This window comes from Aethalodelphis obliquidens, unplaced genomic scaffold (assembly GCF_003676395.1).
Source record: "Aethalodelphis obliquidens isolate GAN/ISIS:26980383/991018 unplaced genomic scaffold, ASM367639v1 scaffold19, whole genome shotgun sequence".
Taxonomy (NCBI): Eukaryota; Metazoa; Chordata; class Mammalia; order Artiodactyla; family Delphinidae; genus Aethalodelphis; species Aethalodelphis obliquidens.
The window spans coordinates 2,601,207-2,619,369 of NW_020837963.1; the positions used below are offsets into that span (position 1 = coordinate 2,601,207).

Genomic DNA, 18,163 nt, shown 5'->3' on the forward strand with positions numbered 1-18,163 from the left:
GAAAAACTCTTTATATGAAATTTTTACTTTCTGAATCTGGTATAGAAAGTTCAATATAAAAATAAATTCCATTAGTTCTTCCTGGAAATAGACAGCAAGCCTAAATTATGGTAAGCAGTCTCACGGTCACCACAAAATCCTGAAGCTTGTGGATTGTCTAAGGATAGCCCTCTGAAAAAGCAAAGACCCAGAACTTTTTCTGTTTTCCTCAACGGGCTCTTGAAGCAGCCTGGATGATACAAACAATCTGGACATGGTGGTCAAAGCTCTACCCTGGTCCCAGTCTAGCCCTCACCAGCTGTGGGATTTGAGCAAGACATTCAAGTTTTCTGAATCTCAGGATCAGATTAATTCACACTTATGAAAACACTTTAAATACTGTGATATATACTGTGTAATTCTTACAGAACTCTGGACATCTACCTTTTGTTTGTATGCTTTTAGAGGAAAAAAGACTCGTAAGGCAACTCCTTGCATTTGGACAGCTCAACACCTCTGTTTTAAATGCTTGTGAAATAATGCTTTCATTTAGTTGCAGAGTTCATGTTAAAAGAGCAATTCCCACCCAGTAATTTGAAAGCCAACTTAGTTCCAAAAACATAACTGATACTAGGTAAAATCAAGTTTGCCTCATATTTTGCAGTGTTATATTATCAAAACCTAATTCAGGAGAACAACATCCGTTTTTCTGAAATTAAATACCAACCTCATTCAACTTCTTTATTGTGGAAAACTGGAAATGAGTGTCCAGTTTTGCTTCAAAATCAATAGCTCTGATCAATCAGACTAACAATTCCACAAACAGAAAATGTCTTAAGTTTACTTTGTAAAGAAGCGTTCTCTAAATTTAAAATCAGATCTGTGAATCATCAGCTGGACCAAAACACCATCAGAACTTTAAGTCTATAAATTTCAAAGAAATTTGAATATCAGAAAAACTATTTACCTTTCATTGTCCTCTAAAACCAGTATCCATGGCTTAAAGAGCTGGACGATTACTGAATGTAGGGATCTTAGCACTAAAACAAAGCAAAATTTTTAGAGACAAGAAACAAACCCATCAAATGGAGATGGCCAACAGGCACATGAAAAAATGCTCAACATTGCTAATCATCAGGGAAATGCAAATCAAAACCACAATGAGATATCACCTCACACCTGTCACAATGGCTATCAGCAAAAAGAACACAAATACCAAATGTTGGCGAAGATGTGAAGAAAAGGGAACCCTTCTACACTGTTGGTGGGAATGTAAATTGGTGCAGCCACTGTGGAAAACAGTATGGAGGTTTCTCAAAAAACTAAAAATAGAACTACCGTATGATCCAGCTATTCCACTCCCGGGTGTATATCCAAAAAAAAACAACAGCACTGGGCTTCCCTGGCGGCGCAGTGGTTGAGAGTCTGCCTGCCGATGAAGGGAACATGGGTTCGTGCCCAGGTCCGGGAGGATCCCACATGCCGCGGAGCGGCTGGGCCCGTCCATGAGCCATGGCCACTGAGCCTGCGCGTCCGGAGCCTGTGCTCCGCAACGGGAGAGGCCACAACAGTGAGAGGCCCGCGTACCGCAAAAAAAAAAACCAAAAAACCCAAAAGCACTAATTCGAAAAGATACTATGCACCCCAATGTTCATAGCAGCATTATTTAAAATTGCCAAGATATGGAAGCAACCTAGGTGTCCATCAACAGATGAATGGATAAAGAAGATGCGGCATACACACACACACACACACACACACACACACACACACACATATACACACACACACAATAAAAAAGAATGAAAATTTTCCATATGCAGCAACATATGGAGGGTTTGGAGGGCATTATGCTAAGTGAAATAAGTCAGACTGAGAAAGACAAATACTATATGATACCACTTATATGTGGAATCTAAAAAATAAACCAGTGAATATAACAAAAAAGAAGCAGACTCACAGATATAGGGAACAAACTAGTGGTTACCGTGGGGAGAGGGAAGGGGGAGGGGCAATATAAGGGTAGGGGATTAAGAGGTACAAACTATTAGGTATAAAATAAGCTATAGAGATATATTGTACAACACAGGGAATATAGCCAATATTTTATAATAACTATAAATGGAGTATAACCTTTAAAAATTGTGAGTCACTATATTATACACCTGTTACTTATATAATATTGTACATCAACTATACTTCAATTAAGAAAAAGAAAAATTAAGTCCACCCTTTGTCAAGATCATTGATAACTATATAGAAAATCTTCTTATCATCTGTATATTCATAAACCTATGGTGATATACAAACAACATATTTAATATAACTAAACATGTTTCAGTTTTCATTTGCTGCAATGAAATTCCTTAAATTGAAGAAGTTTTATTATAACACAATATCATGGACAATTTTATAACATGCATTTTTAAAAAATAAAAACTTAAACATTCTTAATGTGATAAATAATAGGAAGAAAGAGCTGGAGCCTGAAACCTATCTCTTTGTACTTCACCTTACAAAGGAGAGGCAGAAACAAGTTGAAGCAAGCACCCACTGGTAAGTGAATATAGGTATGACACATATATGGGTTCACACTTGTACTGTGTATTTCCTATTTCTTCTTCATGACACTCAGATATACAGATTTATCACCAAGTTTTAAATCTCTTAATGTGTCTATTCAAGTCTCTTCTAATGGAAGGTTAGAACACCTAAGCTCCACGTTGCACTAAAGGCATATTACCTGTTTTGCTGCTGGCAGATGGATCTTGGGCCAAGCAGGCCATTTCTGAGTCAAGCAGTCTTTTTACAAGGTAGCCCAAGAGTGTCTTCATATCTGTCATGTAAGGACTCCATTTTGAGAATAAACCAAAACTTTTAAAGTCCAACGTGGATAACCGAAGCTTATAAAAAAAGTTTGAGAGCCACTGTATAGTCTCCATTACCTGGAAAAGAATGACCAGTTTAAAAAATGCTTACTGAATATCTACTTTCAGTAGAATACTACAGTAGACGGTGACGGAGGGCTTTGACTTTGTAATCCAGTTGCAAAGGTATATAGCATATGAAAAGTAAATCAGCAGATTTCAAACTCCTTTTCTAAAGCAAAGGAACCATTTCTTCAACTAAATTCATGTGGACCCACATCATATAAAATTGATGAAACTGAGAGCTCTGTGGGACACTGCGTGAAAACCTGTTCGAAGGAGCCGGTGAAGCAGGAGGGTTAAGGCGGGGAGGCAAGGTACACACAGGGGCTGGTGCTGGGCTGTTCCTGAACAGAGAGGCAAGAATCAGATCTGAGGCATGAGAGAAAGCTGATCCAGCCACAGGAGGCGGGTGGGGGTAGAGGGAATGGGAGATGACTGACAAAGGAAAACACAGGGCTCTTAGAGATAAAAGGTGCTTTGTTAGATATCAATTTTAAATGTGTTCCAGTTGTTTAAAAAACATATAGGGCTTCCCTGGTGGCGCAGTAGTTAAGAATCCTCCCACCAATGCAGGGGACACAGGTTCAAGCCCTGGTCCGGGAAGATCCCACATGCCACAGAGAAACTAAGCCCGTGCTCCACAACTACTGAAGCCTGTGTGCCACAGAGCCCTCAGGCTGCAACTACTGAACCTGCGTGCCGCAACTACTGAAGCCTGCGCACCCAGAGCCCGTGCTCCGCAACAAGAGAAGCCACCGCAATGAGAAGCCCGCACACCGCCAGGAAGAGTAGCCCCCGCTCGCTGCAACTAGAGAAAGCCCGAGCGTGCAACAAAGACCCAATGCAGCCAAGAAAAAAAAAATTTTTTTAATAAATTAATTTAAAAAAACAAAAAAACTACAAAGGAAATGGAAAAGAAATGCACAAAAATTTCAGAGACCAAGAGCTACACACCTGCTTGTCTGACAAGAGAACATCCGGAGAGCTTTGAAGCACCGAGGTCTCAGCAGAAGCTGCTCCCTGCTGGCAGCCTGGGGCGCAGCAGCCCAGGGCTCTTAGGGTGGCTTTCCAACACTCAGGGCTCAGCAGCTGCTCAGCAGAGCCTTACCAGGCAGGGACAGAGGACAGCAAGTCAGCATCCTTCACAAACTAACTTTCAACTTGAATCAAAGAACACATGTACTTTACAAATGAATGAGTATTAAATAAAAATCCAAAACAAATTCATAAAGATCTGTGGTGCAATGTTCATTGCAGCTCTATTTACAATAGCCAGGACATGGAAGTAACCTGTCCTGAATGGATAAAGAAGATGTGGCACATATATACAATGCAATATTACTCAGCCATAAAAAGGAATGAAATTGAGTTATTTGTAGTGAGGTGGATGGACCTAGAGTCTGTCATACAGAGTGAAGTAAGTCAGAAAGAGAAAAATACCGTATGCTAACACATATATATGGAATCTAAAAAAAAAAAAAATGGTCATGAAGAGCCTAGGCGCAAGATGGGAATAAAGACGCAGACCTACTAGAAAATGGACTTGAGGACATGGGGAAGGGGAAGGGTAAGCTGGGACAAAGTGAGAGAGTGGTAGTGTATATATGACATACGTACACTACCAAATGTAAAATAGATAGCTAGTGGGAAGCAGTCGCATAGCACAGGGAGATCAGCTCGGTGCTTTGTGACCAGCTAGAAGGGTGGGATAGGGAGGGTGGGAGGGAGGGAGATGCAACAGGGAAGAGATATGGGGATATATGTATATGTATAACTGATTCACTTCATTATAAAGCAGAAACCAACACACCATTGTAAAGCAATTATACTCCAATAAAAACGTTAAAAAAAAAAAAAAAAGATCTGTGGTGAAGAGACCAAAGTTAAGAGAACCTATTGAAAGATCTGTCCACATGGACACTTGACTTTCCGTACTCTTGGTAACCCTACTGGTAGTGAGCACAGCCGAGCCATCTGAGCTGGAATCTGGGGGTGGGGAGGGGACTCCCACCTACCACCCCCTGACTGGGGAATGGTAAAGGTGCCATTTTCCTGGCTGGACAATGTGAGAGAGACAACAAAGGACCCATGGTGCAGAATGCAACTGCAGAGTCTAGGCTCTGTTCAAAAGGAGTCTCTTACTCGCCCCTAAAAGTCCACTCCTACACCAGGCAAAACCTAAAGCAACACAGAAACAGTATGCAAAAGTAGAGACTACCAACCAGCACTCTGCTACCTGCAAAACTGACTTCCCAGAGGACAGGAATTATACGCCCTCAGGTCCTTCCCCCCAGAGGTGGCACAAGGATCAACTAGGACAACAGTGGCTCATAGGGGCTGGTCTAAGGGGAAGGATGATGAGGTCAGCTGCACTAGTGGGTGGGAGGTACCTAGGGGACAGTGAAGGGTCTGTGTCCCAATAGCTACTGCGGTCTGGATCTTAGGGCAGAGGCCTAGAACACAGCTACAGGTGTGGAGCCATGCATGCCTAGAAGATGTCAGTGAAGCCAGGGAAAACTGCAATGGGCTCACCCACGGCAAATCAGACGAGTAAAGGATGAAGCCCTGGGAACACCGATATGGTGGCCAGGGAGGGATGGAAACAAGGAGGCTGGAGGTTATGGAATCTGACAGAGATGGTAGTGTTTTCTTAAGCCTGTAACTGAATTACTTTTCCTGGGAAATAAAATTTTCCTGCTAAATCCAAGTCAATGGTTGCCTATATAAACAATTTATAATCTCTTTAAAAGGTTTCAGGGAAAAAACCCACAATATATGCTTAACCAGTTTTGAAAATTTAGGGCAAAACTTAGCTATGCAAATATGCATTAAAAATTATACAAGTAGGGCTTCCCTGGTGGCACAGTGGTTGAGAGTCCGCCTGCTGATGCAGGGGACACGGGTTCGTGCCCCGGTCCGGGAAGATCCCACATGCCGCAGAGCGGCTAGGCCCGTGAGCCATGGCCGCTGAGCCTGCGCGTCCGGAGCCTGTGCTCCGCAACGGGAGAAGCCACAACAGTGAGAGGCCCGCGTACCGCCAAAAAAAAAAAAAATTATACAAGTACATTTCCCTACCACCATTCTCCACGCACCTTGCAACTTGCCTCTACAGGAAACAATGAATGTTTTGTAGTGCTTTGAAAATGAGACCATACATTTCAGTATTCTTCAGGTAGTCCAATACATAAGATCATTAACTTATTCATTACACTATTTCTATGATGTAACACAAAGATTTGACATAAAGCAAAATTTAGTTTTCCATTACATCTATAAACAGTATGAAGTTTACATGAAAAAAAGTAAACACTATCTCATTTTTCAAATTTCAATAAAATTCCTGCCTAGTGAAATTTCAAAAATAAAAAAGCCTACACTCTTTATTTCTCCTCTGATCTCCAACACTGATGGAAAACTGCAGGAGGGGGACAGAAACAGTGGGAATTTGGAAAATTTAATGCTGCTCTCTTTCTCTTGGATAATATAAATACAGCGTATCATTATACAGGGATAAAATTCATTTGCAAAAAACAAGAGTCAAAAAATTAGGGGGGAAAAAGACTAAATTTATCCACCATTTTGGAATTATAGAGAAACCAACCGGCATATTAAGCATACGGTAAAGGAGCAACTTCCTCCTCTTCCCAAATCTATAGTCACCAGGGTAAGCAGGCCCACCCCAGTTCAGGACAGCTGCAAAGTCAAGGTAAACAGGTGGGTGCACGACTCCAGCCCCAATGTCTAAGAGCTGTCTTGCCCAATTAGGGTCCATTCTGACATTTAGGACAATAACTGACCATTTTTACAGACAGCAACCTTTTGGGCATTGTTCATTGAGCACTTTGGGTGAAGATTAGTGATTCTAAACTCCTGCATACTTGCATTATTTTTACATTTTTGGATGACATCTGTAGAATGGTAAATGTCATATTAAACATTCACTGTGATCTAATCAGTCACAATTAAGGCACTTACTTTGCATCAGCAGCCTCAGAATGTCACTGTACTGGTCAGGGAACTGGTAGAGAAGAAGGTAAGTCCAGTGCTTACAGAAAAGATTAAATGGCATCAAAATGTCTTCATCTGGTTCAAGGCCCCAGGCAGTAAGTGCCAAATGAATGGACTCCAGAAGCCTGGTACGATCAGACAGAGGAGGTTTAGTGGCGTTTAACCATTGCTTAAGATCGAACTAAAAAGAAAAGGAAATAAGAAGTTTTATTTATACTAGAAAATTAATTGAAATAGAGCAAATTGTGTGCAAATTTAGTTTGAAAGTCAAAGCTTACCTAGCATTTAGCTTTTTATAAAGATTCAAACTAAAATTTATATACTTAAAAGAATCTAGGCAGTTCAGTAATTGACGGTACCATTATGCCTCCATCTATACTTCAGTCTCTGGGAATGCAGAGGCAGTTTTCTCAGCCCTGCATACTTTTTTGCAATTTAAAAATCTTGTTGGTAAGTTTTCCCTACAACACAAGGATCAGAACTTTGTAGTTCTTCTTCACTGGTCATACTGCCACAAACAAGTGGCCACTTTATGGAACTATCTCCATCTAATGGCCATGTTTCAAAGAGTGCATCAGTTAGTGAAAATTCAGAGTATTGATATCACCTTCCAGAATCCCAAACTATAAAACATGGTCTCCCCCATTACAAACTGATATCAGTCTCCAGGTCCTAAAAAATGCCCAGGTTTTATGAGTCATAGATGTCAGAGAAGTACAACTGAAGGCAAAATAGCTAAGGCTCTGAAATTCTCAACTGGTTAAGTAAATTCATTGCCTTGGTCTGAGTTAATATTCTATTAGGAATAAAACAAAGGCAATTTGCTTAGATTGGGCTTATTCTAAATATGAGAGACTCTGACATGTTACAACTCAATTATCAAACACAATTAAGGCATACATTCAAAAGAAGGATGTACTAAATTATTACTATGAATATTTCAAAACTGTATGAAGTTTTTAAAGAGAGTTTGGGAGCTGGTCCTTTTTATACTATATGAGTAAGACTGTCCTATATAACAGAATCAGCGCCCCCAGAAGCAGCAGCTCTGGGATGCTATTTGAAGATGATATCAAATGAGAAAACGGCCTGTCAGTCTCCAGTCCACCTGGAGACACAGCTCCGAGGGAGCTGGGAAACAACAGCAGTATCTACATTTCAATGACAACATCAGGACTGAATGACAGCTCACCTTGGTCAGCAGCATGAAAATCATATCACTGTTGTCCTCACTCAGAAACTTCACCACTTTCTCATACAGCTGTATGAACTCCGCAGGCGTAGCGTTGGGAGTAAAGAAAGGTGACAAGAGAGAGCAGAGCCTTCTGTTCTTCAGAATGGTCTGAAGGACTTTTCTGCATTCTGATTTAGTGCCACTTACAAACACCTTGAAAGAATTAAAAAGGGAAAATGTCACTATATTCTCCCCTCCCCAACTTTTACTTAAGCACCCAAGTTTTAAGGAATAGTACATAAGGCAAATAGAATTTTTTCTAAATAAGAATAAGAAACAATCAAAAGAAATGTAAAATCAACATCGATAAACCTGTCACTTCCAATGTAAGTGATATTAAATATTCTGGATAATCCATTCATTTCATTTGGACACACCAAAGAAAATGTTTAAAAGATTAAAATATTGGGATAATCTGAATCTGGAAATTTGCAATGTACCCACCATGACTGCTAAGTATTCAAAGTGATTCTGCATTACGTCAAGAAAAAAAAACTTCTAGGTTACACATTTTATTGAGATGTGCTTTTAATACTTTTCAAAAGCTAATTTTTACAACTAATATACACTCAAGATAACCTCACCTTCTTGTAACTTGGTTCTAATGTTTAAAAGTACTAGAATATAAGTGAATATTTAAATAACCTCAGAGTCAGGAAAGCTTTGATAAGCTTGACCAGAGGCAGAAATAATAAAGGACAAGACTGATAGATTTGAATATATAAAATTTTTACTTCAATAAGGCAAAAATCATCATAAAATTAAAGAAAAATGACAAAGGAGAAAAATTATACCACATTCCAGATACCAGGTTAGCACTCTGAGGAGCTCTTTCAAAACAAGAAACTCACCAGCAGAAAACGTGCAAAGGACAATACCAGAAAAATCACACACAAAAATTATTAAACAGCCAATAATCATTTGCAAAGTCAGGCAATTGAACAAGTACTTAAAGAAATACAACTTAAAATAATCACAAAGTACCACTTCCCCTATTAGATTAGCAAGATTTATAAAGAATGATCATTCCTAATGTTAGTTCTAATATGGAGAATAATAAACTCAAACCCTGCTATTATAATGTAAATAGGTACAAACTTCCCAGGAGGAGAGTATAACAATATACATCAAATGCTAATCCTTTTGACATAGCAATCATACTTCTAGGAAATTATTCTAGGAAAAATAGCACAATAATTTCACAAAGATACGTAAGAATATTTAGCTCAGGCTTACTGTAGCAAAACAACCAACCTACATAAATATTCATCCAGAGGGCACTGGCTCAATACATTACAATATATCTATACCATGGAACACTATATATTAAATACCATGATATAGGTCTGTATTTATTATCAAGAATAATGTCTAAAACATGAGTCTGAATGAAAAAAGCAGGTTATAAAACAGCATGTGCTAGTTATTAACTGTGTATTTTTACATATACACACATAAACTAATAGACATAGATACACAAGACAAACTATAATGAAATGTTAGCTATGTAACCAATATCTCCAGGAAATGAGGATTGTGAGAAATTTTTCTTTATACATTTTTTTTAACATCTTTATTGAAGTGTAATTGCTTTACAATGTTGTGATAGTTTCTGCTATATAACAAAGTGAATCAGCTATATACATATGTAAACCCCCATATGTCCTCCCTCTTGCAAATCCCTCCCACCCTCCCTACCCCACCCCTCTAGGTGGTTGCAAAGCACAGAGCTGATCTCCCTGTGCTATGAAGCTGCTTCCCACTAGCTATCTATTTTGCATTTGGTAGTGTATATATGCCAATGCTACTCTCTCACTTTGTCCCAGCTTACTATTCCCCCTCCCCGTGTCCTCAAGTCCATTCTCTATGCCTGTGTCTTTATTCCTGTCCTGCCCTTAGATTCATCAGAACCATTTTTTTTTTTTTTTTTAGATTCTATATGTGTTAGCATATGGTATTTGTTTTTCTCTTTCTGACTTACTTTACTCTGTATGACAGACTCTAGGTCCATCCACCTCACTACAAATGACTCAATTTCATTTCTTTTTATGGCTGAGTAATATTCTACTGTATATATGGGCCACAGCTTCTTTATCCATTCATCTGTCAATGGACACTTAGGTTGCTTCCATGTGCCGGCTACTGTAAATAGTGCTGTGATGAACATTGTGGCACATGATTCTTTTTGAAATATGCTTTTCTCAGGGTATATGCCCAGTAGTGGGATTGCTGGGTCATATGGTAGTTCTCTTTTTAGTTTTTTAAGGAACCTCTATACTGTTCTCCATAGTGGCTGTATCAATTTACATTCCCACCAACAGTACAAGAGGGTTCCCTTTTCTCCACACCCTCTCCAGCATTTACTGTTTGTAGATTTTTTGATGATGGCCATTCTAACTGGTGTGAGGTGATACCTCATTGTAGTTTTGATTTGCATTTCTCTACTGATTAGTGATGTTGAGCATCTTTTCATGTGTTTGTTGGCAATCTGTATATCTTCTTTGGAGAAATGTCTATTTAGGTCTTCTGCCCATTTTTGGATTGGGTTGTTTGTTTTTTTGATATTGATCTGCATGTATACTTTGGAGATAATCCTTTGTCAGTTGCTTCATTTGCAAATTATTTTCTCCCATTCTGAGGGTTGTCTTTTCGTTTTTATGGTTTCCTTTGCTGCGTAAAAGCTTTAAGTTTCATTAGGTCCCATTTATTTATTTTTGTTTCTATTTCCATTTCTCTAGGAGGTGGGTCAAAAAGGATCTTGCTGTGATTTATGTCATAGAGTGTCCTACGTATGTTTTACTCTAAGAGTTTTATAGTATCTGGCCTTACATTTAGGTCTTTAATCTATTTTGAGTTTATTTTTGTGTATGGTGTTAGGAAGTTTTCCAATTTCATTCTTTTACATGTAGCTGTTTTCCCAACACCACTTATTGAAGAGGCTGTCTTTTCTCCATTGTATACTCTTGCCTCCTTTATCAAAAATAAGGTGACCATATGTGTGTGGGTTTATCTCTGGGCTTTCTATCCTGTTCCACTGATCTATCTTTCCGTTTTTGTGCCAGTACCATACTGTCTTGATTAGTGTAGCTTTGTAGTATAGTCTGAAGTCAGGGAGCCTGATTCCTCCAGCTCCATTTTTCTTTCTCAAGATTGTTTTGGCTATTCGGGGTCTTTTGTGTTTCCATACAAATTGTGAAATTTTTTGTTGTAGTTCGGTGAAAAGTGCCATTGGTAGTTTGATAGGGAATGCACTGAATCTGCAGATTGCTTTGGGTAGTACAGTCATTTTCACAATGTTGATTCTTCTAATTCAAGGACATAGTATATCTCTCCATCTGTTTGTATCATCTTTAGTTTCTTTCATCAGTGTCTTATAGTTATCTGCATAAAGGTCTTTTGTCTCCTTAGCTAGGTTTATTCCTAGGTATTTTATTCTTTTTGTTGCAATGGTAAATGGGAGTGTTTCCATAATTTCTCTTTCAGATTTTTCATCATCAGTGTATAGGAATCAAAGGGATTTCTGTGCATTAATTTTGTATCCTGCTACTCTACCAAATTCATTGATTAGCTCTAGCAGTTTTCTGGTAGCATCTTTAGGATTCTCTATGTATAAGTATCATGTCATCTGCAAACAGTGACACCTTTACTTCTTTTCTGATTTGGATTCATTTATTTATTTTTCTTCTCTGATTGCTGTGGCTAACACTTCCCAAACTATGTTGAATAATAATGGTGAGAGTGGGCAACCTTGTCTTGTTCTTGATCTTAGAGGAAATGGTTTCAGTTTTTCACCATTAAGAACGATGTTGGGGCTTCCCTGGTGGCACAGTGGTTGAGAGACCGCCTGCTGATGCAGGGGACGTGGGTTCGTGCCCCAGTCCGGGAGGATCCCACGTGCCGCAGAGCGGCTGGGCCCGTGAGTCATGGCCACTGAGCCTGCGCATCCGGAGCCTGGGCTCTGCAGCGGGAGAGGCCACAGCAGTGAGAGGCCCGCATACCGCAAAAAAAAAAAAAATGTTGGCTGTGGGTTTGTCCTATATGGTCTTTATTACGTTGAGCTAGGTTCCCTCTATGCCTACTTTCTGAAGAGTTTTTACCATAAATGGGTGTTGAATTTTGTCAAAAGCTTTTCCTGCATCTATTGAGATTACTATATGGTTTTTATCCTTCAATTTGTTAATATGGTGTATCACATTGACTGATTTGCATATATTGAAGAATCCTTGCATTACTGGGATAAACTCCACTTGATCATGGTGTATGATCCTTTTAATGTGCTGTTGAATTCTGTTTGCTAATATTTTGTTGAGGATTTCTACACCTATGTTCAGAGATATTGGCCTGCAGCTTTCCTTTATTTTATTTTATTTTTTTTTTGTGGTACGCGGGCCTCTCACTGTTGCGGCCTCTCCCGTTGCGGAGCACAGGCACCGGATGCACAGGCTCAGTGGCCATGGCTCACAGGCCCAGCTGCTCCGTGGCATGTGGGATCCTCTCGGACCGGGGCACGAACCCGCGTCCCCTGCGTCAGCAGGCGGACTCTCAACCACTGCGCCACCAGGGAAGCCCCTGCAGTTTTCCTTTTATGCGACATCTTTGTCTGGTTTTGGTATCAGAGTGATGGTGGCCTCATAGAATGAGTTTGGGAGTGTTCCTCCTTCTGCTATATTTTGGAAGAGTTTGAGAAGGATAGGTGTTAGATCTTCTCTAAATGTTTGATAGAATTTGTCTGTGAAGCCATCTGGTCCTGGACTTTTGTTTGTTGGAAGATTTTTTTTTCTTTTTTTTTCTTTTTTTTTTTGCTGTAAGCGGGCCTCTCACTGTTGTGGCCTCTCCTGTTGCGGAGCACAAGCTCCAGACGCGCAGGCTCAGTGGCCATGGCTCACGGGCCCAGCCGCTCCTAGGCATGTGGGATCTTCCCGGACCAGGGCACGAACCCATGTCCCTTGCATCGGCAGGGGGACTCTCAACCACTGCGCCACCAGGGAAGCCCTGTTGGAAGATTTTTAATCACAGTTTCAATTTCAGTGCTTGTGATTGGTCTGTTTATATTTTCTATTTCTTCCTGGTTCAGTCTCAGAAGGTTGTGCTTTTCTAAGAATTTGTCCATTTCTTCCAGGTTGTCCATTTTATTGGCAGATAGTTGCTTGTAGTAATCTCTCATGATCCTTTGTATTCCTGCAGTGTCAGTTGTTACTTCTCCTTTTTCATTTCTAATTCTACTGATTTGAGTCTTCTCCCTTTTTTCTTGATGAGTCTGGCTAATGGTTTATCAATTTTGTTAATCTTCTCAAAGAACCAGCTTTTAGTTTTATTGATCTTTGCTATTGTTTCCTTCATTTGTTTTTCATGTATTTCTGATCTGATCTTTATGATTTCTTTCCTTCTGCTAACTTTGGGTTTTTTTGGTTCTTCTTTCTCTGATTGCTTTAGGTGTAAGGTTAGGTTGTTTGAGATTTTTCTTGTGTCTCAAGGTACCACTGTATTGCTATAAACTTCCCTCTTAGAACTGCTTTTGCTGCATCCCATTGGTGTTTTCGTTGTCATTTGTCTCTAGGTAATTTTTGATTTCCTCTTTGATTTCTTCAGTGATCGCTTGGTTATTTAGTAGCATATTGTATAGCCTCCCTGTGTTTGTATTTTTTACAGTTTCTTTCCCTGTAATTGATATCTAGTCTCAGAGCATTGTGGTCAGAAAAGATACCTGATACGATTTCAATTTTATTAAATTTACCAAGGCTTCATTTGTGACCCAAGATATGGTCTATCCTGAAGAACGTTCCATGAGTACTTGAGAAGAAAGTGTATTCTTTTGTTTTTGGATGGAATGTCCTATAAATATCAATTAAGTCCATCTTCTTTAATGTGTCATTTCAAGCTTGTGTTTCCTTATTTATTTTCATTTTGGATGATCTGTCCATTGCTGAAAGTTGGGTGTTAAAGTCCCCTACTAGGATTGTGTTACTGTTGATTTCCCCTCTTATGGCTGTTAGCATTTGCCTTATGTATTGAGGTGCTACTACGTTGGGTGCATAACTATTTACAATTGTTATATCTTCTTCTTGAATTGATCCCTTGATCATTATGTAATGTCCTTCTTTGTCTCTTGTAATAGTCTTTATTTTAAAGTCTGTTTGGCCTGATATGAGAATTGCTACTCAGCTTTCTTTTGATTTCCATTTGCATGGAATATCTTTTTCCATCCCCTCACTTTTAGTCTGTATGTGTCCCTAGGTCTGAAGTGGGTCTCTTGTAGACAGCATATGTACAGGTCTTGCTTTTGTATCCATTCATACAGTCTATGTCTTTTGGTTGGAGCATTTAATCCACTTACATTTAGGGTAATTAGCAATATGTATGTTCCTATTACCATTTTCTTAATTGTTCTGGGTTTGTTTTTGTAGGTCTTTTCTTTCTCTTGTGTTTCTTGCCTAGAGAAGTTCCTTTAGCATTTGTTGTAAAACTGGTTTGGTGGTGCTGAATTCTCTTAGCTTTTGCTTATCTGTAAAGGTTTTAATTTCTCCATCAAATCTGAATGAGATCCTTGCTGGGTGGAGTAATCTTGGTTGTAGGTTTTTCCCTTTCATCACTTTAAATATGTCCTGCCATTCCCTTCTTGCTTGCAGAGTTTCTGCTGAAAGATCTGCTGTTAACCTTATGGGGATTCCCTTGTATGTTATTTGTTGCTCTTCCCTTGCTGCTTTTAATATTTTTTCTTTGTATTTAATTTTTGATAGCTTGATTAATATGTGTCTCGGTGTGTTTCTCTTTGGGTTTATCCTGTATGGGACTCTGTGCTTCCTGGACTTCATTGACTATTTCCTTTCCCATGTTAGGGAAATTTTCAACTATAATCTCTTCAAATATTTTCTCAGACCCTTTCTTTTTCTCCTCTTCTTCTGGGACCCCTATAATTCGAATGTTGGTGCGTTTGATGCTGTCCCAGAGGTCTCTGAGACCGTCCTCAACTCTTTTCATTCTTTTTTCTTTATTCTGTTCCCTGGCAGTTATTTCCACCATTTTATCTTCCAGCTCACTTATCTGTTCGTCTGCCTCAGTTATTCTGTTATTGATTCCTTCTAGAGTATTTTTAACTTCAGTAATTGTGTTGTTCATCATTGATTGTTTGCTCTTTAGTTCTTCTAGGTCCTTGTTAAATGTTTCTTATATTTTCTCCATTCTGTTTCCAAGATTTTGGATCGCCTTTACTATCATTACTCTGAATTCTTTTTCAGGTAGGTTACCTATTTCATCTTCATTTATTTGGTCTTGTAGGTTTTTACCCTGCTCCTTCGTCTGTAACATATTTATTTGTTGTTTCTTTGTTTTTTTGTGTTTTTTTTGATGGGTGGTGCTATGTTCCTGTCTTATTGGTTGTTTGGCTTGAGACGTCCAGTACTGGAGTTTGCAGGCAGTTGGATAGAGCTGGGTCTTGGTGCTGAGATGAGGACCTCCATGAGGCCTCACCCCGATTGATATTTCCTGAGGTCTGAGGTTCTCTGTTAGTCCAGTGGTTTGGACTTGGAGCTCCCACCACAGGAATTCAGGCCTGACCTCCAGCCTGGGAACCAAGATCCCACAAGCTTCGTGGAGCAGTAAAAAAGAAAAATAGGAGGAGTACAATATCAAAGAATCAAAAACAAAACAGAATTAGAAAGACAAAAATTATATTAGGAAAAATAAAACTATAACTGAAACAACTGCAACAAGGTAAAATAAAACCACAACAGAAGAAAGAAGAAAAAAAACTAAAAAAAAAAAAGAAGGGCGGGGGCAGGGGGGAGGGGGGAAACAAGCCAAAGGAGAGAATAACAAAGTATAAAGAATAAAAGAAAAATAGAAAAACGAAAGATTTATTAGGAAAAATAAGAATATAAAAGAATCAACAGAACCCCAATCTAAAAGAGGAAAAAAGGAAAAAAAAAAAAAAAAAGCCTTGGCTATGGGGGCAGAGTTTAGGCAGGGTGGAATTTAGGCAGGGGTGGGGTTTAGGGTGGGGCGGGACCTAGGCAGGTGGGACGTGACGTTTGAGCATGGGGCGGGGCCTAGGCTCAGGATCCATGCAGCCAGAAAAGGCCTTGGGGGTGGGGCCTATGTGGGGCGACATTCAAGCATGGGGCGGGGCCTCTGCTCAGGACCTGCGCAGAAGGGGAGAGGCAGCACGTGAAAAGGAGGGCCTGTGGAGTCTGGAGTTCCGGGGTTTGTAGGTGGGGCCCTGGGTGAGGGTGTGTGGGTAGAGTTTAGGCCCAGAGCGTTGAAGGGTTTCTCCGAGTGTAGAGGTGGGGTCCTGGGTGGGGGTGTAGGGGCGGGGCTTGGGCTCTGCACAGCAGGAGGGAGGCTCCGAGGGCAAGAGGATTAGGCCCGGGAGCCCAACAGGCTTCCTGGTGCCTAAGTGGACAGGGAAAGCGCTGGCCCCGTTCCCTTCCATTCCTTCATGCCCCTCCCCCACCATCTCCCCCAGGGTGGCCCCCATCGCCACTGGACCCCTAACCGTGGGTGGGTCCCACTGGGTGTAGGAACTCCTCCCCTCCCCCAGTCACCCCCCAGGGATGCCGGTCCCGGAGGTCTGGCCTTTACTTTTGCTCCCTCTTCCCTCCCTCTCACTCCCTCAGGACCCGCGTGGCTGGAGGGGGCCTAGGTGAGCAGAAGATCAGGCCCGGGATCTCAGCAGGTTCCTGGGGACCTAAGTGGGCAGGGGAAACCTGGCCACGCTCCCTTTGGATCCTCTGCCCTCCCAATCATTCCCCAATTCCCCCCTTTCCCCTCCCCCAGCCACCCCTCAGGGACACCACTCCCGTCCCACCTCCACTTCTCCTCCCCCTGCACTCCCCCCACGTCCCATGTCCTACCCAGTCACTGGGGCTTCCTCCCGTCCCCTTAGGTGTCCATGGTCCCCCTCTGGTGCCTGGTAGGTGCCCTAGTTGTAAGGAGATGCAAATTCCACATCCTCCTAGAACACCATCTTGACTCCGCCCCCTCTTTATACTTTTTATGCTGTCAGTATTGCTTACAATAAGCACTCAACAATTTTAGAATCAGGCAAAAATCTATTCTAAAACATCTATTTTAATATCTGCTCAGTATCACCTCCCTAAAAGTATCCAATAAATAGGTACTTATTTAATTGAATTTGGGTGAGAGTACATGATTAATTAGTATTTATATGTTTTCCAGCAAGTGGCATTTCTTGCTTTTATGACACACTTCATAATCTGCATGGATACAATGCCCTTGCCCTTGTTAAATATCCATATATTTAACAGTAAGTCAAATAAGTAAATAAATGGTGACTAGCAACAGGGAGGCAGCAATGGACAGGTGGAGCAAGCACGGAATGTTGATTCAGAAGACCTGGGGTCACTCTCAGCTCCAGCACTCACCAGCTGTACTCCTTAGGCAAGTCACTTAATCTTTTAGAGACCAGTTTTCTCATCTTTAAGATGGGAATGCTATCAATCACACAGAGTCACTGTGAGGGTGAAATAAAATAATGAATCAAAAAGAATTTTATAAACAATAAAGAGCTTTGGTAATACCACTGTTACCAGAAACAGCATAAGATAGAATCTGATGTCTCCCCAGAGACCTACATATATTAATAATTTAATATCTCTTGTATGAAAAGCAGAATTCCATACCAACAATTCTAACGACATCTTGAGAAGTCAACAATTCAAAGGGGCTCCTGACTTAGGTAAGACTCTGAACCTATAATATAAGTTTGGAGTCAACCATGTCTATATCTAATGAGGACACTGTAGGGACTCATCATATGTAAATAAGGCTAAAAACACAGGATAACCTTACCTGTCCCAAGATCTCAATGCATGAAGTAAAGAACTGCCTTGTGGGAGGATGACGCTGGGTCTCATCGCTGACATAATCCACAACAGTAAAGAAGAGGCTGATGCCAACCTTCTGAACCCCAGGGGTGGGGTGTGACTGGTAGGCATTCACTAAGGCCCTGTGGGAAAATGTAGGTAAGGCTATTGGTCTACAGTAAGAGAATCCA

The 18,163-nt window shown here is 40.5% G+C and overlaps 1 protein-coding gene across 3 annotated transcripts in view; it reads right to left on the reverse strand.

The window, feature by feature from the left end:
• The window catches only part of EPG5 (ectopic P-granules 5 autophagy tethering factor), a 127,225-nt gene that overhangs the window by 25,509 nt on the left and 83,553 nt on the right, over nucleotides 1-18,163 (reverse strand). For all 3 annotated transcript variants that reach the window (XM_027118406.1, XM_027118405.1, XM_027118407.1), the window contains 6 exons: nucleotides 17,959-18,115; nucleotides 8,110-8,304; nucleotides 6,885-7,098; nucleotides 3,864-4,012; nucleotides 2,723-2,924; nucleotides 947-1,019 (listed from right to left, as the gene is read on the reverse strand). In XM_027118406.1, coding sequence (XP_026974207.1) covers nucleotides 947-1,019; nucleotides 2,723-2,924; nucleotides 3,864-4,012; nucleotides 6,885-7,098; nucleotides 8,110-8,304; nucleotides 17,959-18,115 — 990 coding nt within the window. The remainder of the gene's footprint in view (nucleotides 1-946; nucleotides 1,020-2,722; nucleotides 2,925-3,863; nucleotides 4,013-6,884; nucleotides 7,099-8,109; nucleotides 8,305-17,958; nucleotides 18,116-18,163) is intronic.